Here is a 21,532-nt window from a genome sequence, read left to right as displayed (position 1 = left end):
GTCCTGTATGGATTGCATTGGTTTTACCGGTGGAGGAACATCCATGTACTGCTTGCCGTGAGGGGAGGTGGCGGGAGCTTCAGACCTTGCTTCCTTGGGGTCCTCTAGAGCTGGGGAGCCTGTTTGGGTCTGGGAAATGGGCAGAAAATCTTGCCCAGTGCCAGTTTAGAGCGGGATACAAAGGGCAAGTATACAGAGTCCGGGGATCTTACTTAGTCATTCTCCTGGACTTGCAGAGAGCTGATGTCAATTCTGATCTGTGACTTTTCCCCAGAATATGTACAAGTCATGTATCTTATGGACCTGACCCAAGTGATGCAGCCGTTGGGTGCTGCACAAGCTTTTTAGTCAGGACCTACCATTGTGACGGTATTGTACCAGTTCAGGTCCCCAGTGCCCCTGTCCAGACAACCTTCACTGGCACACTGATTCCATGGATGACCTGGATACTGTATATGATACGGTCAGCCAAGTGGTCTCTTGAGAGTGCTGATGTGGATGACAACCTTTCTGTCAACTGGTTGTTTAAAAATGTTCACTATTTTATTGCGGATGCTATAAAGGATATGAAGCTATAGGTTCAGCCCTCCACGTGTCAGTGTACTGTCATGAGTCATTCTAATACGCTGGGATTCTTTTTTCCGTCTCATCCAGATCTCACCACTCTGGTTACTGAACAGTACTGAACAGAGAGAGTTCTTTTTGGTTGACTAAGACCATAGCTAAGCTCTTTCCTATGGCATTATTTGAGCTCTATCCTTCAGCCGCTATTTGAGTGGCTGAAGGTGGATTCGGCAGTGACACAGGTGACCAAGCACACTGCCCTACCGAGTGAAGGAGGAGTGATGCTGAAAGATTCTCAGTACTGCAGAGTGGACATGGTCTTGAAGCTTTTGAAGTTGTTTCTTCAGGTAAAAAAGCAGCAGAACTGTCTCACATGAGGTTGCGCAGAGATCCTTCCGCGGAGGATGACTCCAGCCCAGAGCTGGTGCTAGTAGGAGTTGATTATGTGGCAGATGCCTTTTATGATTTTATATGGGGTCTAGACAAAGTTTCGGCTTATGCTGTTTCTGCCCACAAAATGCTCTGGATCCATCACTGGGCTGGAGATTCGGCATCTAAGACTACTCTCAGAAGGCTTCCCTTTAAGGGTCTAATGTTGTTTGGCAAAGGTTTGGATGACCTTATGGCCAGTGTGGTGAACTGCTGTCCTAAATCCCTCCTGGACAATAGGCCTCAGCAGGCTCCGAGAGGGGGATTGCAGCAATTTTCATCCCTCATGTGGGTTTTGCAAGAATTCTTTGGGCTTGTCTGGCCGGAGATAATCCCAGGGTTATAGATCATGCTGTAATAATACCTGGTGCCAGCAGGCTTAAGGTTCTCGCACCAGCACCACGTCTAAGAAGTCCCAATGATGCCAGGGACTCGGCCACACTTCCTTGCATTGGAGGCTGGTTGTTGGCATTCCTACAGGAGTGGGAACAAATCTCAGACCAATGGGTGGTGGATATCATACAGGAGGGACACAAGATAGACTTCTTTCGCTTCCCTCCAGATTTATTTTTGGACTCTTCTACGGGCAGACCAGAAAAAGCGCTGAAGATTGGGGTGATTCTGCAGTGTTTCTTGGACATTTAAGCTGTATAGCCCATTCCCAAAAGCAAATAGAGCTCAGGCAGTTACTCCTTATATTTCATCATACCAAAGAAAGGCTCAGAAGACTGGAGACCCACTCTGGATCTCAAGTCAATCAATGCCTTTCTGAGAATTGCGCACTTTTCATGGAGACAGTGCGCAACAGTGGCTCCGGGAGAATTTCTTGCTTCTCTGGATCTGACAGAGGCTTATCTTCATATTCCCATCATTGGAGGTATCTGAGATTTCATATTCTCCAGCAGCATTTCCAGTTTACGGCCCTGCCCTTTGGCTTTGCAAAGGTTCCCTGCATCTTTACCAAAGTGATCTTGGTGGCTTATCATCGCAAAATGGGGGTCCTAGTTCATCCATATTTGGACGATTAGTTCATCTGGGCACTATCCAAGCTGGAATGCGAGAAGGTGGTGGAGACAGTGTCTCTCCTACAGCATCTGGACTGGGTTGTCAATTTCAAGAAATCAGCTGATCCCCATCTCAGACAGAAACTAGAAACAAATCGTGGATCTTTTGGCAATCCCAAACCCCACTGCTTGGCAGTATCTTCAGGTGTTGAAGTCCATGGCGGCCTCCTTGGATGTAGTACCTTGGGGCAGAACGCACATGCACTCACTGCAGCATCCCCGTCAGATGCCCTTTCCCTGGACAGAGCCAGCGTGGACCAGTCTACACTGGTGGCTTCAGGGGGCTGCTCTCGAGAAGGGCATTCCCCTAAGGATCTCGGAGTAGATTACTCTCGTGACTGGGGTGCGCATTGTGAAGATCATTCCATTCAGGATCTATGGACTCCCTGTCAGAAGGGCTGGTTGATAAATTGGCTAGAACTCCGAGCCATATGATTGGCACTCAGATATCTCCAGGACGCCCTGGAGGGAAGGTGTTTTCTGACAGTGCCACAGCAGCAATGCACATGAATCAACAAGAACAGAAGAATTGCCGCTGCTGGGTCAAACCAGTGGTCCATCGTACCCAGCAGTCCGCTCACGTGGCGGACCTCTGGTCAAAGACCAGTGCCCTAACTGAGACTAGCCCTATCTGCGTACATTCTGGTTCAGCAGGAATTTGTCTAACTTTGTCTTGAATCCCTTGAGGGTGTTCTCCCCTATGACAGACTCCGGAAGAGCGTTCCAGTTTTCTACCACTCTCTGGGTGAACAAGAACTTCCTTATGGTCGTACGGAATCTATCCTCTTTCAATTTTAGAGAGTGCCCTCTCGTTCTCCCTACCTTGGAGAGGGTGAACAACCTATCCTTATCTACCAAGTCTATTCCCTTCAGTACCTTGAATGTTTCGATCATGTCTCCTCTGTTCGAGGGAGAAGAGGCCCAGTTTCTCTAATCTTTCATTGTACAGCAACTCCTCCAGCCCTTTAACCATTTTAATCGCTCTTCTCTGGACCCTTTTGAGTAGTACTGTGTCCTTCATGTATGGCGACCAGTGCTGGACACAGTACTCCAGGTGAGGGCGCACCATAGCCCAGTACAGCGGCATGATAACCTTCTCCGATCTGTTTGTGATCCCCTTCTTTATCATTCCTAGCATTCTGTTCGCCCTTTTCACCGCCACCACACATTGTGCGGACGGCTTCATTGACTTGTCAATCAGAACTCCCAAGTCTCTTTCCTGGGAGATCTCTCTAACTACTGCCCCAGACATCCTGTATTCGTGCATGAGATTTTTGCTACCTACATGCATCACTTTACACTTATCCATGTTGAACCTCATCTGCTATGTTGATGCCCATTCCTCGAGCCTGATTATGTCATGTTGCAGATCATCGCAATCCCCCTGTGTCTTCACTACTCTGAATAACTTCGTATCGTCCACAAATTTAATCACCTCTCTCGTTGTACCAATGTCCAGATCATTTATAAAGATGTTGAAGAGCACGGGTCCAAGCACCGAGCCCTGTGGCACCCCACTGGTGACGCTCCTCCAGTCTGAGTATTGTCCATATATCCCCACTCTCTGTTTCCTATGCTCCAGCCAGTTTTTAATCCACATGAGTATTTCATCCTCGATTCCATGGCTCACAATTTTCCGTAGGAGGTAGCAGAAGTGCTCTCTTAAGTAAGGAAGTTTGGATACTTTTCCGGTGAGCAGAGGTGCATCTTCTGGCTATTTCTGCAGCACATATGGTCAGAGTGGAAAATGTACAAGTTGACTTTCTCAGTCATCAGATCCTGGACCTAGTAGACAATGAATAGAATGTTTCGTTTCATTGTGAACAGCTGGACTTTTGATGACTTCAGCCAAGAACACCAAAGTCAAGCGCTTCTTCAGTTGAAGAGCAAAACCAGGAAGCTTAGACACATTGGGCCAGCCTTGGCCGACTTGGGAACTCATTTATGTATTCCCACCTCAGCCATTGGTTGGTCGGGTCATATGCAAGATCTCATCTCATCCAGGCCTCATGATCCTATTGGCTCCGTACTGGCTTTTCTGTCCATGGTATGTGGATGTGGTCTATATTCAATGGGAAAAGAAGCTCAAGCTTCTACTTCGATATGTGCTAAGTCAGAGTCCTGTTCCTATAGAGAATCCCCAGTCCTTTGGTCTTATGGCTTGGCTCTTGAGCGCTTGGCTTTGATATAACAAGGATACTTGGACGTGCTGATATCCACTTTTCTGAAGTCTAAGAACCTCTCTACTCTGGTGGCTTACACCAAGACTTGGAAGGCTTTCCAGCAGTGGTGTGCCAGAGACCAGGTGGAATCGTTGAGTGCTCCAATTCCAGCTGTCTTGGCTTGTTTGCAAGCTAAAATGGAAAAAGGCCTATTGGTGGCATCCCTAAAGGTACAAGTGGCAGGTCTTTCTTGTTTCAGAGCACACAGTGGTTCCAGTTCACATACGGCTCATCATGATGTGACCAGGTTTTTCAGGGGTGCTTCATTTGCAGCTATCCCTATGTCAGCCTTTTCCAACATGGAACCTCAATGTGGTACTCAAATGTCTTTCTGCAGTTCTTTTTGAGCTGCTCAAACATGCATCTCTTCTGGATCTTAAAGTCGACTTTTCATAGTGGCGATTGTCTTAGCCAGATGTATCTCAGAGTTACAGGCTCTCTCTTGTAGAGAACCCTTTCTCTGGATCATAGAGGCCAGTGTATCCCTCCAGACTGTTCCTTCCTTTCTTCCAAAAGTTGTTTCAGAATTTTAAGTCAACCAGGAAGTTCATCTGCCTGCTTTTCATTCCACTGGATCAGATGACAAAGAAGATCTTGCGGAAACTGGATGTCCATAGAGTCTTACTGCACTACTTTGAGAGGACCAATAAGTTTATCCTCACTAGCCAGTTTAGGCAGGGTAGGCTGTCGTCTAAGGCTTCTATTAACAGATGGATTTGCATGGTGATTTTGTCAGCTCACATCATCTGTGGCAGGCTACTACCGGTATCTCTCAAAGCTCATTTGATCAGAGGTGTGGCCTCCTCGTGGGCAGAGTCTTGAGCAATTAATCTGGCTGAAATTTGTAGAGCAGACACTTGTTCATCTCTTCATACCGTTACCAGATTTTACAAAGTGCATGTGGCAGCTCGATCTGATGCCACATTTGGGGTCCTCAGTATTGCGGGCAGACGTTTCTATTGTTTTGTTTACAGAGGGAAGAGCCCTAATCTTCCAATACCTGCTACACCAATCCTGTGTCCATGACGCAACTCCTAACACAAAAATCATGTAACTCTGTGGTTTACCACATTAACTGGTGGTGCGTTAGCAGTTACCACATGGTAAACCACATGTTAAGTGATTAATGCAGTCTAGTTAGAGTTCTTATGTGTTCCATTTTGAAATTAGAGTAATTCAGATGTTAAAATAATTCAGAAGTTCTAATGCTTTCCTATCAAGGTGTTTCATTTCTATTGTGCTGACATTGTGAGTATCATATACTGTATTTTTCGCTTCATGAGACGCACATTTTTCCCCAAAAAAGTGGGTGGAAATGTAGGTGCGTCTTATGGAGTGAATATATCCCTGTACCTTTTTAAAAATCTGTGCTGAAAGCTCCTGCCCCTCTCTCACTGGACGGCTGCCTCCATCTGTTGCGGTAGACTCAGAACGGCACAGAAGGCAGGTGTGAGCTTTTTGCGGTCCTGCCTGGTCCCGCACCGTTCCCTGAATGGCTGCCATCAGTTCTCGTGACTTGTGAGAACTGACAGCAGCCATTCAAGGAGTGGCACGGGACCAGGTAGGACCGTGAAAAGCTCATGCCTGCCTTCTGTGCCGCTCTGAGTCTGCCGCAACAGATGGAGGCAGCCGTCCAGCGAGAGAGGGGCAGGAGCTTTCAGCGCTGGACCAACAGATTTTTAAAAAGGTACTGAGGGGAGGGGGCTGCCTGCCTACCATTAGATGTGCCCACCAATAGACGTGCCATGTTCCCTTTCCTGGCCTACCACTAGACCACCAGAGGGGGGACAGAGTACAGGACACACCATTTGGTTCAGAAGTTGGGGTTTTTTTTCTTGGCGTTTCCTTCTCTACAGGTGGGTGCGTCTTGTAGTCAGGTGTGTCTTATAGAGCGAAAAATACGGTAAGTCCCAATTAAATAAAATAAAATGGATTTCCACTGATAGGTTGGCGGTACTATACTGGTTGACATTCATGATGGTTTCTTGAATTTAGATTATAAACTTAGCTGTGCTTGAAGGTACCCAGTGGTTTAATAGATACTATTTATTGTTTTACCTTTGCACTAATACAAGTTAGTTTATTCTTATTTGGAGCAGTATTCACCTTATACTTCATTTTTAATAAGGAACAAAACAGTGTAGTGGTGCAGTATTTTTAATATTTATTTTAGACATTTCTATAACCTGTTTTGATTTTGGCTTTGTGTTTTATAAATGTTTAAAGGATGCTTTTGTTTTGTCCTGTTTTTCTCCCTTCCCCATAAAATCTATAGGTCTCAAAGGGAAGTGAAAATGACTCAATTTTTTGGGAACAATTTCAATGAAGATAGGTGGCGTAAAGCAGCTTTAAAAAATGCATTTTCCTTGTTGGGTAAACAGCGCTTTGAACATTCTGCAGCCTTCTTCCTTTTAGCAGGATCTTTAAAAGATGCAGTAGAGGTAAAAATTACATTTAGTAGCCATCAGTTTCTATGTAATGTCTGTAATAAAATAAAATAAATGAATATATTTCAGTTACTTTAAAATTCTCTGTTGGGATTTTTACATGTTTTAGATTTAATAACTTACCTTTCCTAAACCTAAGCTCATGCTGCGTTGCATACAGGTGAACAATTTATACTTGGCTTTTTCAAGTGCATATTTTCTAAATGCTTTAATTTTTATTTAACACTAATTTTTGAAATGGTTCATTGTCCACCAAAAGGCTATTGCAGAAAATCAAAGTTATAATTGCCTATAAAAACTCTGAGAAGATGCACAATTTTAATAACTATTTGGTAAGTGTTGTGTTTCATGTTGAGGGAGATCAAAATAGGACGACAAGAAATTTTAACAAAAAGTGTTTAATTCTTTCAGTTAAGGATGCTCAAATAATGTGTAGTTTCCAAGCCCTTTCAGAGGTTGAAAGGTTCAGGCCATTTTGATCTTAAAACAATCATAAAAAAAGATACAAAAAAGTGTTTATTTTTGGTTTTCTTCCACTGACAAACAGGATGAATTAGCCACACAAGCGGATTCATTATTTTGATACCTCCAGGAATAGAGTGGGTATCTCCGAGCTCAGATTTGGGTTTAGCTTAAAGGCTTCTGAGCATGCGAGACTATTTCTGCACATTGTTGCCCCTGTGCTAGTGCCTCAGTTTTTCTTTCCATTCTGCAGACTAGATGCAAAAATAGCTCTCTCATCCCTATAGATTTTCATGCTGCATTATCTGAGGACAAGCAGGCAGCATATTCTCACATGTAGTGATATCATCCACGGAGCCCGGTACAGCCAATGCAAAAGTGTACTGTTGCTTAAAAAATCTCAAGATTGTCTGTACCGTGCATGCGTGAGTGCCTTTCCACTCAATGCCAGATTGCTGGACTGTCAGTTCTTAGTATACCATGGCGTGAGGAAGCTGTTCTTAGAGTTTCTTTAAGTGTGTGTATTTTTTTTGTTCTCTTTCTTTACATATAAAAATTTTCAACTTTTGATTATTGTTTTTTGGGCCTATGGGCACTTTTCAGCCTGTTCTCAGGCAGGGAGCGTTGACTTGTTTTCGGTTTACTACCTACTAGACCTCCTCACTCATTTGACCTCATGTCAGTGGTTTTTTCCTTCCATGACCAAAGTGCCTATATTCAGTGATTTTTGTTGAGCCAAGTAAAGCAAAGAAACAGTAAGCTTATTAAATATATTAGTACACCATTTGGTTCAGATATTTTTTTCTTGTTTCCTCCTCTAGATGCATCTTATGGTTAGGTGTGTCTTACAGTACGAAAAATACGGTATACACTGTTCACACTAGCCCCACAGCCCTTCCTTCTGATGTAACAGGAAGTTGTATCAGAAGGAAGAACTGTGGGGCCGGCACAAGCAATGTATCAGTCACGTTGCTTGCTGCCAGCGAAGATCTAGTCTTTAAATATTTATTTTTAAAAATTTGTATTCCACTTATAACCTAAGCAGAACATTTACATACATAAATCCAAATTTTTACTCTGAGGTCTTTCTTAGGCATCAGACTCCACAGGTGACCCTTGAGGGGAGGAATGCTGACCTAGTACCTAACCCTCAGTAAGAATGGTTCTAAGAGAGAGGTTATAGAGGCTCAGCACCTCCACACTCCAGAGTTGAACACCGCGTGTTGAATTAGTTTGAGACTGAACTCTAAGGACTTTCTTAGAGATCAGACTCCACAGATGACCCTTGGCCAACCCCAAGGCCAACCAGGAACAGGGCATTGCTTTGGTAGGATTTTTCTGCTCTTCCTTTTGTTTTCCAGATGTAAATACTTCTGCAACCACAGTATGGCTGGAAAACATTTGTATCACCAAAGCTGTTGCTCAGGTTACAGTTTCTGTCTCTGTGCAGACAGAAAATGTTACCAAGGCAGAGGGAGTGCTTCCATGTGCAAGCTGTCTTCAGCTTGAATCCCTCATGAAGGAAGTAAAGGAACTGAGAGAGGAGATGGAAGACTGAGAAGCTTCTGTGAGAATGAGAGGTACATCGATGAAATGGTTTGAGGCGTCAAAGATTTCTAGTAGTGGGGAAGAGGCTGTGCTGAGGGAAGACAGCTAGACTCAGATTATGGAAGCCTGCAAGATTGGTACTGTGACTCTTCTTGCTCTTGAACTGAAGAACCAGTATGCTGCCCTGGAAGTGACGAAAATGAGAGCATCCCAGGGAGAGGAAGTACCAAAGCTTGAAATCCCAAAAATTACTAGATCTGTGACCACTATTAGGCATAAGGTAGTGGTGGTTGGCAATTCCCTTCTGAGGGGTACAGAAGTGTCCATCTGCAGACCAAACATGATGTCCTGGGAGGTGTGCTGTCTGTCTGGTGCCAAAATTCAAAGATGTTACAGAGAAATTTCCAAGACTCATCAAGCCTGATGACTATTATCCGATGCTGCTTATCCACGTTGGCACTAATGATACTGCCAGGTACTCTTGCGAACGTATTAAAAAGTGACTTTTGGCTCTGGGAGAAAAGGTGAAGCAGTTAGGTGCGCAGTTGATATTCTCGTCCATCCTCCCTTTCAAGGGTAAGAGCAGGATCAGAGAAGCACGCATCCTAAAGATGAATCTGTGTCTACGTGGATGGTGTCAAGAGCGTTTTGGTTTTGTGGACCATGGGATGATTTTCCATGGGCTGCTGAGCAGCATGATATACATCTATCAAAGTAGGGAAGAAGTGTCTTCGGCGACAGGCTAGCTAATCTGCTGAAGAGGGCTTTAAACTAGAAGTGATGGGGCAAGGTGATCAAAACTCTTGGGTGAGTATTAGCCCTCAGGTAAGTAAATCACTGAATACCTCTATATGGATTAGAAAAGGGGGCAATGTCTGGAAAGCAGTATATACTGATGCTTGAAGTATGAGAAACAAAATTCTTGATCTAGAAGCTGTGATGGAAGAAGAAGAGTTGGATATAGTGGCGATCATAGAGACGTGGTTCATGAAGAACCATGACTGGGATGTAGTTATACTGGGCTATAATATGTTCAGGAAAGATGGGGTAGGAAGAAAAGGAGGGGGAGTACCGTTATATATTAAAGATCATAGTAAAGCCATACAATTGCAGGATCTGCAGGGCAAGGAACATAAGAACATAAGCAGTACCTTTGCTGGGTCAGACCAGAGGTCCATCATGTCCAGCAGTCCGCTCACGCGGCAGCCCATCAGGTCCAAGCCTGCATAGTAATCCTCTATCTATACCCTTCTATCCCCTTTCCCTTCATGAAATAGTCCAATCCCTTCTTGAACCCCAATAACCGTACTCTGTCCTATCACACCTTCTGGAAGTGCATTCCAGGTGTCCACTACCCTGTAGGTGAAGAAGAACTTCCTGGCACTGGTTCTGAATCTGTCCCCTCTTAATTTTTCTGAATGGCCTCTCGTTCTTGTAGTTTTCGAAAGTTTGAAGAATCTTTCCCTCTCCACTTTCTCTATGCCCTTCATGATCTTGTAAGTCTCTATCATGTCCCCTCTAAGTCTACGCTTCTCCAGGGAAAAGAGCCCCAGTTTCTCCAATCTTTCAGCGTATGAAAGGATTTCCATACCTTTTATCAATCGTGTCGCTCTTTTCTGAACCCTCTCGAGTATCTCCATATTGGATGCAGTACTCCAGATGCGGGCGCACCATCACCCGATACTACGGCAGGATAACTTCTTTCGTTTTAGTTGTAATACATTTCTTGATAGTACCTAGCATTCTATTCGCCGCCTTAGCAGCCGCTGCGCACTGTGCCAATGGCTTCATTGTCTTGTCCACTATTACCACCAAGTCCTTTTCTTGGGTGCTCTCACCCATTAACAGCCCTCCCATCGTATAGCTGTACTTCGAGTTTCTGTTTCCTACATGCAAGATTTTACATTTCTCCACATTGAACTTCATCTGCCATCTCGTCGTCCACTCTCCTAGCCTGTTCAGGTCCCTTTGTAAATCTTCGCGGTCCTCTTTAGTCCTAACTCCACTAAATAGTTTGGTGTTGTCTGCAAATTTTATTACTTCGCACTTCGTCCCTGTTTCTAGATTATTTATAAATGCATTGAACAGCAGCGGTCCAAGTACCGCCCCCTGCAGAACACCACTCTTGACCCTCCTCCAGTCCAACTAGTGGCCCCTCATTCCTACCCTTTGCTTTCTACCCACCAACCAATTTTTGATCCATCTATGTACATCTCCTTCCACCCCATGGTTCTTCAGTTTCCATAGCAGGCGTTCAAGTTTCAAGTTTAATGATTTTTTGATTAATCGCTTAATCATAATTCAAAGCGATGTACAATTTAAAATACATTCAGTGGGAAACAATACAATACAAACTTTAAATAATGACATAATTTTAAAAATGGTTTAACATACAATACAAATCAAACTTTAAATAATGACATAATATTAAAAATGGTTCAACATATTCGTAACATAAGGTAAAAAAAGGGGATGTGAAATACAATTCATGATAGAAAAGTAAAACAAAAAAGGAAAAAAAACATTGGGAAGGCATGTAACAATAGAATATAATATTTAAAACAGTCTAAAAATTAATAGATCAAATGCCAAAGGCATCTTTAAAAAGAAATGTTTTTAGATTACTTTTAAATTTTCCCAGATCATGCTCATTTCGTAGAAAGATTGGGAGGGCGTTCCAGATCTGTGGAGCAGTTACTGAAAAGATGAATTGGCGTCTTGTATTAATGATCTTAAGTGAGGGAATGGTTAGTAGATTTTGCTCATTAGACCTTAATGTTCTATTTGGATTGTATGGGATTAATAATTTATATATAAAAGCTGGAGTTTTATTGAGTAAAGACTTAAAAGTGAGCAGACAGAGTTTATATGTTATTCGATGAGTGACTGGGAGCCAATGTGCTTCTTTTAAAAGAGGAGTAACATGATCAAACTTTCTAGAGTTAGTTATAAGTTTAATAGAGACGTTTTGAATAATTTGGAGACATTTGATCTCATTCAATGCTATTCCTTTAAAGAGTGCGTTGCAGTAATCCAATTTTGAAATTACCAATGAATGAATAAGAGTATTTAATGATTTGGGGCAGAAATTTTGAAATTGCTCGAATCTTACGTAGTCTATAAAAAGTGGTTTTAACAATAGTACTGATGTGGTCATGAAAATTAAGTTTGGTGTCAAAAGTAACCCCTAAGATTTTTATATTGTTTACTAATTGCAATGGGATATTTTTTATAGTAATAGGAGCAATGAGAGTGGAACTTTCTTTCCATGGGAATAACATAACATTAGATTTTTTGATATTGAGTGCCAATTTGTTCGCATTTAACCAGTGATAAACTAGGTCAAGTTTTTCACTGATCTCTTGAATGTCAGACATTTTATTGGTATCAATTGAGTGCAGAAGCTGGATATCGTCTGCATATGCATAAACTTGAAAACCCACGGATTGACACAAAGTAATTAACAGAGCAAGAAAGATATTAAAGAAAAGTTTGAGGTTGAGTCTTTAAAGAAAACAGCAGAAGTGCGATCTGATAAATAGGATGTAAACCAGGAAAGAACTTGGTCTGAAATGCCAATAGGGGTTCATGGGGTACCTTGTCAAAGGCTTTTAGGAAATCTAAGTATACATAGAAACATAGAAAGATGACGGCAGAAAAGGGCTATAGCCCATCAAGTCTATGGGGTCCCCTTTGTCCATCCATTTGTTAATTCCTTCGAAGAAGTGCAATAAGTTCGTTAGGCACGATTTTTCCTTGCAGAAGCCATGTTGGCTTGTTTTCAAAAGTTTATTCCTTTCTAGATGCTCATTGATGCTGTCTTTTATCAGCGCTCTCCTCCACCCCCATTGGCAACATGTCTCCCTCTCTCTCTCACTGTCCTTCTCTCATTCCCTCCCTTACTGCAAAGGGACTAGGGAAAGAGAGAGAGAGACCCAAGGTGTATCTCTCCCACTCACTCTACTGCCACATCAAACATTTCTCCTTCCTTTCCACCAATCCAACATTTTCTCTCTGCCTCCTGCATGCTTTCTTTCCGGACCTCATTTTTTTCCCCAACCAACATTTTTCTCTCGCCCTCCAATGAGTCCAACTTTTCTTCCTCTCTCCACCCATATTGGCAACAAATCTCCCTCTCTCTCTCTCACTGTCCATCTGTCTTGAGCGATCCAGCCATCTCTCCTACGCCCTCTATTGTCATATCCAACATTTCTCCCTCTCTCATCCCCTGGATCATGTGCAGCATTTTTCACCACTGCCCACCAGCCACATGCCCATTTCTTCTATCACCCCTCTGCAGCACCATGCCACATCTCTCCCTTACTATGTCCAACATTCCTCCCCCAGTCATCCCCTTCAATCTGTCCTTCTGTTCCCTCTCCACCACCATATCCAACATTTCTCCTCTCATTCTTCTCTCCTCATGCATCTCTACCTCTCTCCTCTTTCTCTCTATGCCCAATTTTCCTCTTTATTCCTTTCCCTCTCACTCACATACTGATGTCCAACAATTCTCCCTTTCTATTTCCTCCCTTCTGTCACAGGTTAGTACCCCCTTCCTCCCTCCCTTCTGTGTTCCATGTTCATGCCCCCCTTCCTTCTGTGTTGAGTTTGTGCCCCCTCCCACTCCCTGCCTTCCAGCCGTTGTCCAAGATTATATGTAATGATCTTAAGGTGTCCCAATGTGCTCATTCTCCCTCCCCCCCCTCTTTCTCCTCTTACTTGTTCTAATCACATTGCTCCTTCTGCCTTCAGTGGCTTGTTCGGGGAATGTGCGGCAGGCAGCGATTTGCACACTGCATGTGACTGACCCACAAGCCTTACCTCCGATGTCAGCTTTTTAACTCGACTATAAGCCAAGATCTCTACTACTACTATTACTACTTATTTCTATAGTGCTACCAAATGTACGCAGTGCTGTACAGAGTCACAAAGTAGACAGTCCCTGCTTGAAAGAGCTTACAATCTAAACAGACAAGACAGACAAACAGGATGTCTTGGATACAGTTAAGGTGAACATTAATTTGCTAACTATGTTGGTGGACAGTGGGGGAGGGGTACTACAGTGCTCAGGATGGTTTTAATTTTTTTTAAAAAGTTTTTTATATTTCATGCTGGTATATTTACCTGTTAATGAATATGTTTAATCATGCATTTACTTTTGTTATAAAGCAAAATTTGAAGGATATGTGCCATTGCTATAACTATTTTGCAGTATACTGTCATGTGCGTTGAGATGTTTTCCATTATAGTAGGTAATAATACTTAAGTCTATCTTAAATATGACCAGACAACTATCTTTAAAATGTTGGCGTTTCCATTAAGTATATATGTTATTTAAGTTGATGCAAGATAGCTGTTGGGCCGACTGTTTACTTAGAAATCAATCATCAAGTGCACTCTAAGGCATTGTTTAATAGTATGCCAAGAAACACTACTCACACCTATATACATAGTGGGGAGGCGGGAGGAAGGTAAAAGTTTTGTTTGAGTCAGCGGGACAGGAGGGATCCCTCCTGTCCAGGCCCTCTGTTGGAGAGAGGGATGGTGGGAGAGGGTACAGGGCAGGCAGGTAGGAAGAGGGGGCAAGGGGCAGAGCCTGGCAGGACAGGATGGGAAGGGGACAGGGTGCTGAGCCAGGGAGAGAGGGAGGAAGGAAGGAGGGATGAATTCAGAGCCTGGCAGGCCTGGAAGGGAGGGGGACAGGGTGCAGACCGAAGGAGCGAGGGGAACAAAGTGCAGAGCCTGGCAGGGTACAGAGCAAGGAGGGAAGGAGGGCTGGCTGCAGGGCAGGGCATGTGACTATTACCCCCCTCCCCTCCCCCGTTTATATTCTAGTCAACCTTTACCCCTCCTTTTTTTTTGGGAGGGGGAGAAAAAAAGATGACCTCCATTTATATTCGAGTATATATGGTAATTGTCTTTGTTAATATATTGCAATTTGGAAATAAATTGATTGCCATAAATAAAATCAGTTAACTGTTTTCATCATTTTCTTGTAGGTCTGTTTAGAAAAACTTCATGATGTGCAGCTAGCTCTTGTGGTATCAAGACTCTATGAATCAGAATTTGAAATTTCAGCTACCTATAAAGCTATATTAGAAAATAAAATTCTAGGAAGGAAGTCTACTAAAGACTTAAATCTCTCTGATGCACATGAAGACCCTTTTGTGAGAAGCATGGTTTACTGGATTTTGGAGGATTATAGCAGAGCTCTTGATACACTGTTAGAGGAATCAGTGAAAGAAGCTGGAGGTAAGATAACTGTATAATGAATAGGGTACTAAACTGTACTCTATAAGCTCGTATTGTACTTTAGTTTTATGTATAACGATCATACATGAGCATTTTAGAATTGGGATATAATTTACAGGTCTTAATTAAATTGTAAGCTCTTGCAAGCAGGGACTATCTCTTGTGTGTGTAATGTACAGTGCTGTGTGTGCCTGGTAGTGCTGTAAAAATAATAAATAGTAGTAGTATAGTAGATCTGGATCCTGCAAAAGAGCAGAAGATGGGGTGGATTGAGAGGGTATAAATAATGCTATCTGAATCTACTGCCACTGTATAACTCTGAAGCAGTGGTTATCAACCTTGTTCTGTTGTGATGCATCTAATGGGCAATATTAATGGGCGTGACATACAACACTAAAATGTACAGCTGAACTAAAAAAAAAAAAGCTCTTAAATATTTCATTGTTGACAGTGCATTTGGTATGAATTTGCCTATCATTCAATATCATATTAAAAAAATTGTGTATAATAATAATAACTTTATTTTTGTATACCGCCATACCCCGAAGAGTTCTAGGCGGTTCACATTAGTTAGACAGAGATTACAAGTGGTTACGTATCAAATTGAACATAGATTAGCAAACAGCAAAGCGAGAGTAGTTACAAATGGTTACATATCGAATTGAATCATAGAGTTGCGAACAGCAAGGAGAGGAGTAGGGGGGAGAGGAGGGAGATGGGGGAGGGGAGTAGATCAGAGCGGGTGGAGGATTGAAAGGGGGCATTAAGGGTTTTGGTCTAGGAATAGGTGAGTTTTGAGTGATTTTCTAAAGTCGAGGTAGTTGTAGGCCTTGAGGACCATTTGGGCTAGCCAAGGATTTAGTTTGGCGGCTTGGAAGGCGTAGGTTTTGTTGAGGAATTTTTTTGAGTGGCATAGTTTTAGGGAGGGGAAGGAGAAGAGTTGAATTTTACGGGAGTTCTTATAGTTGTGGTTAAGGGTGAAGTGAGGGGTGATGTAACTTGGGGATAAACCAAATATTGTTTTGTAGCAAAAACAGGCGAATTTGAATGTGATTCTGGATTCTAGTGGGAGCCAGTGGAGTTTGTGGTAGAAAGGGGTGATATGGTCCCATTTTTTCAGGTTAAATATGAGGCGGACAGCGGTGTTCTGAATCATCCTTAATCTCCTGATGGTTTTCTTTGTGGAGCTCAAGTACCGGTAGATGATGTTGCAGTAGTCCAGTATGCTGAGGATGGAGGATTGTACTAAAAGGCAGAATGAAGAGTCGTCAAAGTATTTTTTTATGGTGCGGAGTTTCCAAAGTATCGAGATAATTTTCCTGACTGTGATATCAGTGTGTTTCTCGAGGGTTAGATGTTTGTCCAGTGTTACACCCAGTACTTTTAAGGTTTGTTCGAGGGGGAATGTGGATCCTTTTACTTGGATTGTGGTGTCTTTGATTTTGTCTTTGGGGGTTGCTAGGAAGAATTTTGTTTTGTCTGGGTTTAATTTTAGTCTGTAGGATAGCATCCAGAGTTCTATCTGATTAAGTATGCTTGCGAGGGAGTTAAGGAGTTCTTGAGTGAAACTGGTTAGAGGGATTACAATGGTAATGTCGTCTGCGTAGATAAAGAATTTTAGCTTGAGGCTTTGCAGGAGGTTTCCTAGGGAGGTGAGGTAGATATTGAACAGGGTGGGGGACAGGGGGGAGCCCTGTGGTACACCGCAGGAGTTTTCCCAGGAGTAGGAGAGAGAATCATTTTTAAATACCCTGTAAGATCTGTTCCGTAGGAACCCGTTGAACCAGTTAAGGGCCTGGCCGGAGATGCCAATGTAGGCAAGGCAGTCTAGGAGAATGTCGTGGTCGACTAGATCGAAAGCACTGCTCAGGTCCAGTTGTAGAATCAGGGCACTGGATCCCAGGCTGAAGAGTGTGTGTATGTGGTCTAGGAGGGAGGCTATGATAGTTTCGGTGCTGTGATTGGAACGAAAGCCTGATTGGTTGTCATTAAGGATATCAAATTTTTCTAGGTATGTGGTAAGTTTGGCGTTTACCACCCCTTCTGCTATTTTGGTGAAGAGCGGGATACTTGCGATAGGTCTGTAGTTGGATGGGGTGCTTGATGGTTCTTTCTTGTTTTTTATGATAGGAGTTATTGAAATGTGTCTTTGTTCTGCTGGGAAACTGCCAGTGGTTAGCAATAGGTTTACCCATGCTAACATATTGGCTTTAAAATGTATTGGCGCAGATTTCATGATGTTGGGGGGGCAGGTATCCAGTCTGCAGAAGGAATTTGAATATTTGTTAAAATATGTGTTGAAGGTTGGCCAGTCGATATTTGTGAATTGATTCCAGCTTAGGTCTGATCTGGATCCTGGTTCTAGTTTGGGCCTGTCTGAGTTTGGAAGGATTGGGAAGTCCCTGTGGGGGCTGGCTGGGGCAGATATCGATGATCTTAATTTTTGGATCTTTGTGTTAAAGAAGTCTGCAAGGGTGTTAGCTGTTAGGGTGGATTCGTTAACGAAGGTGTCGGTGAGAGTTTCAAGGTTGTAGAGGTCGTTGACCAGTTTGAAGAGGTTGCTGCTGTTGTTTGTAACATTTCCAATTTTGTGGGCATAGAAGTTTTTTCGTTTGTCCTTGGTGAGTTTTTTGTAGTTTTTTAGTTTAAGTCTCCATGTAGCCCTGTGTTTTTGGGCACCAGATTTAATCCATTGTCTTTCTGATCTTCTTAGGTCTCTTTTTGCCTGTAGTAACTCCGAATCAAACCAACCGTCCTGGATTGGAGATCTAATTCTGCGTGATTTTAAGGGGGCAATTTCGTCTAAGATAATTGTGCTGTCTTTGATCCAAGAGGTCATGATTTGGTCCGTTTCTTCGTTTTTTTTAGAGAGAGATTCGTAGAGGGGCCAGAATTCAGCCGGGTCAATTTTACCTCTAGTGGTGTGAGTTTTGGTGTTTTTTGATATTCTGTTTCTTGTGGCTTTTTGTTGGCATTGGATGGAGAAGTGGCATAGTTTGTGGTCGGACCATAGGGAGTCTGTTCAGATGTTATGTTTCCAGTAAAATTTTGGGGTGGATGGGTTTTTGGCGGAGAACGTCACTAGGTCTAGCTGATGGCCTCTTTGGTGGGTTGTGATGGGCGGGGGCTTGAAGTAGCCTAGTTGCGAGATTAGTAACCAAAAGTCGGATATGTCTGGAAGGTCTGTTTGCTCTAGGTGGATGTTGATGTCTCCACATAGGAGGTTGTATGGACTTGCTAAAGAGTTGGAAAGTAGAAATTCGGCGAAGTCTTCCTTGGCTAGGGTCCATTTTTTGGGAGGGATGTAACACAGCGTGATTGTTAGGGAGGCTAAGGATTTTGAGGTTAGGGAGGCGGCTAGCATTTCAAGATTGGGGGAGGATTTGGTGTTGAGTGTGGTGCAATTTAGGTGGTCTTTGAAGATTATTGCTAGTCCACCTCCTCTTCCCCAGGTTCTGGCTAGGGACAGGATCTTGAAGCCTGGGGGAAGACAGTCTTTGATAATGATATCTGTGTCTGAATGCAGCCAGGTTTCGGTGAGTAGAACGATGTCAGGATTGATTTCGGTGAGCCAGTCTTTAATAAGGATGGATTTATTTCTCATCGATCTTATGTTAAGGTAGAAACCTTGAAGGTTCTGGTAGTTGGTGGGGTCGATTGGATAGTAGTGGGAGTAAGCTAGTTTTTTCAGTGATCTTTGATTTTTTAAGCGAGGTTTGGTTGGTCTGTGGGGTGGTGGGTGATTGGGGGGTGGGCTTGTGTTTGGGAAGTCATGTGGAGTGTGGGTGTATGAGATTTGGATTTTACCATGCGGTATGAGGAGTAGAGGACTGGGATGTGAGTGGAGTATATTGGGTTGGCTGTGCAGATCCTGATGGTGATGAGGTAAAGTATGAGCAGAGTAGCACATTGGTGAGGGATTGGCCAGGCCATATTGGCGTACAAGATTTATTTATTTATATATATACTTTTTTTATTTTTTTATTTCACATAAGTTCTAGATTTATCATTTGTCATACAAAATAAAAATATACCATAAATACTCGACTATAAGCTGAAATTTTTGGGACCTTAGAAAAGCCCAAAAATTGGGGTCTCAGCTTATAATCGAGTTAATTCCCATGCTGATGTTATCCATCTCCCTCTGGTGAACAATATTGCTGCTCTTACCTTCTCCCAGCTGCCGCAGATGGGAACTTTGCTGGGCCAGGACCTTGAGCTCTCCCTCTTACCCTGCGATGATTGGCATTGTTGCTATTAACTTTATCCTGGTTGCCATGGACAAAGAACTGTACTGGGTCTTGTACATCTATGCGTGCTCAAGGCCTCCCAGCAGGTGGTTATTAAGGAAAGCAGAAGCTTGCTGTTCATACCAAATTTTTTGTGAGACACCATCTATCTATCAGAGACACACCTGTGTGTCCCAAAACACTGGTTGAGAACCACTGTTCTAGTGCAATAAGTATGAGAGACTTGTGAGATATTTATGTGTAAAGTTTTTTTCAGACCAGTGATGATACAGATGGCTTAGGGTACTGTTTTGTCCTGGCTGTCTGTGTATGAGGTCTGTTTTTCTCCACTTTTTGTGCTCATTATTTTTTGTCAGTTTTTGTTCTTTTGACTGGATGATTGTGAAAACCTGCAAAGCATATTAAGTGTGTTTTGTTCTTTTTGTTTTGATATATAACTAGTACAATAAGTGTCATTCTGGATAGAAGGGTATTCTCCCCATGCTTACAAGCCATGCAGAAGGAATCCATTCCAGGTTTTCAACTCTTCATCTTTCTCCAGATGGCTCTGCTGACCCCTTCAGTTTTTCCTTCTGATAGCGAACCAGAAGGTATCTTTCTGATCTGCTCTATATATTTCTTTATTATTTTCTGTATTTCTTACAGTTTTTGCAGCTATCAGTGCACCAGAGATCCCCTATGAAGGGACAACTCTGCCTGCATGGAGAAGAAGCAGACTTGAGTCTGCAGCCAGCAGGTTAACCCCTTGTTTGGACAGCCTGCAGAAACTATTGTAGAGCTCAGAATCCATATCCTTGGTAGCTTAATGCACCACTGAATCGCAGGGGCTTGAGCATAGGCTGTTAGACATCTGGAAGGGGCTCAGCAGGGCTTTTCAGAGTTCCAGCTGCACGTTCACCTCTGTCCCTTCGCATGCGCGGTCCCACGGGGTTTGAAGATTTGTCTGACTTCGGTCTGACAGGCAGTCCGAAGATTTCAAAGCACTGGCTGATTGAGGCAATGAGTCGTCTTCCAGATCCAGACAGCAGCACCTTCAGGGCACATCACAATGAGTAAGGCTATTACAGCCATAGGCAAAATCTGGGGGGGGGGGGGGTTCTTAAAAACCTGTTTTTGAAGTTTTCTGCCACATCCCCCAGGGTCCTCCACCTCTAAAATCCTGTTTTCTGAGGTTTTTACTGTTAAGCCTATTTTGAACTCTTGTTTAACACCAAAATGCTGCCGCAGTGGCCATCTCGGATTTCCTATTTTTTTTTCCCAGAGTTCTCCGTATCCTTCAAATCACCTCATTTTGTCTCAAAATTGACAGAGATTGAGTCCTTAGGTTCTTTTTATCCCTAATTCATGCTCATTTTGCGCTTGATGGATTCTGGAAGAGTGCTCTTGCACCACATGCTATGCAGCACATGAAGGGGATACAGGAGCATCAGGCTTAGCCTCCCCTTTGGTAACTAGTGCTGAGGAACCTCTGTGTGATCTGTCTACCATGAGAAAATCCCTCCTGGAGCCCCGGAACAGCAGTGTACCTATGTGTAAGAGCTTGGAAACTGCGGAACCCAAGAGACATAAGATGGAGTTACCTAAAGGGGACTCAGTTATGTCTAGTAAGGCATTTTCTCCTGACTTTGTTAATTTGATGTGGAGAGCTTATTTGGATAGCTGTGATCTTCATATAAGATCTTGCAGCAAGCCAGGGATCACGCAAAGGGGCTTGGGCTCCCAGGGTGCATCAGAATCATTAGTAGCAGCTGACTAGGATCCAGTGGAATTTTCTTACAGGGATTCTGAGGGTGAGGGTCAGTCTGTATGCCCTTTCTGTCACAGAGCAAGTCTTCCCTGCTGAAAGATTTAGGGTCACAAACAGGAATAAGCACACAGGAAGCAGTGGTGGCTCTCAACTGAAGGGAGGATTCCGTAGTATGTTGATTGCTCAAACCTTCAGCGCTATTAGAGCTCATTACTGACTCCCTGTGGGAGTTACAGTTAGACTCCAGCAGACCCTTTCCACTCAGTGTTCTATCTTGAGCAGAGTGAGAGTGCAGCCCACATCTTTTCCCTGGCATTTTGATATGAGTATTTTAGTTGCTGATCAATGTCTAGGCTGTATCCTGTCACAAAGGAAAAGTAGGGAGGTTTTTTGTATCTAAACATTAGAAATTTAAGGAATCCAAATGGTGAATTGTAATACTAGTAAATAAAGATTCCTTAGTACAAAAATATATAAATTGAGTTTTTCACTCTCCCCTTAAGGTCTTTATTGCCAGCAATAGGGTGGAAATGACTATAAAATG

At 43.1% G+C, this 21,532-nt stretch overlaps 1 protein-coding gene across 2 annotated transcripts in view; it reads left to right on the top strand.

Moving 5' to 3' along the window:
• The window catches only part of DMXL1 (Dmx like 1), a 367,266-nt gene that overhangs the window by 179,612 nt on the left and 166,122 nt on the right, over positions 1 to 21,532 (top strand). For both annotated transcript variants that reach the window (XM_033929039.1, XM_033929038.1), the window contains exons 22-23: positions 6,555 to 6,720; positions 14,739 to 14,991. In XM_033929039.1, the coding sequence (XP_033784930.1) occupies positions 6,555 to 6,720; positions 14,739 to 14,991 (419 nt within the window). The remainder of the gene's footprint in view (positions 1 to 6,554; positions 6,721 to 14,738; positions 14,992 to 21,532) is intronic.

The sequence above is a fragment of the Geotrypetes seraphini genome, chromosome 1 (assembly GCF_902459505.1).
Source record: "Geotrypetes seraphini chromosome 1, aGeoSer1.1, whole genome shotgun sequence".
NCBI lineage: Eukaryota > Metazoa > Chordata > Amphibia > Gymnophiona > Dermophiidae > Geotrypetes > Geotrypetes seraphini.
Note: the sequence above shows the minus strand (reverse complement) of the source record. Positions and strands in the feature narration are given on the sequence as shown.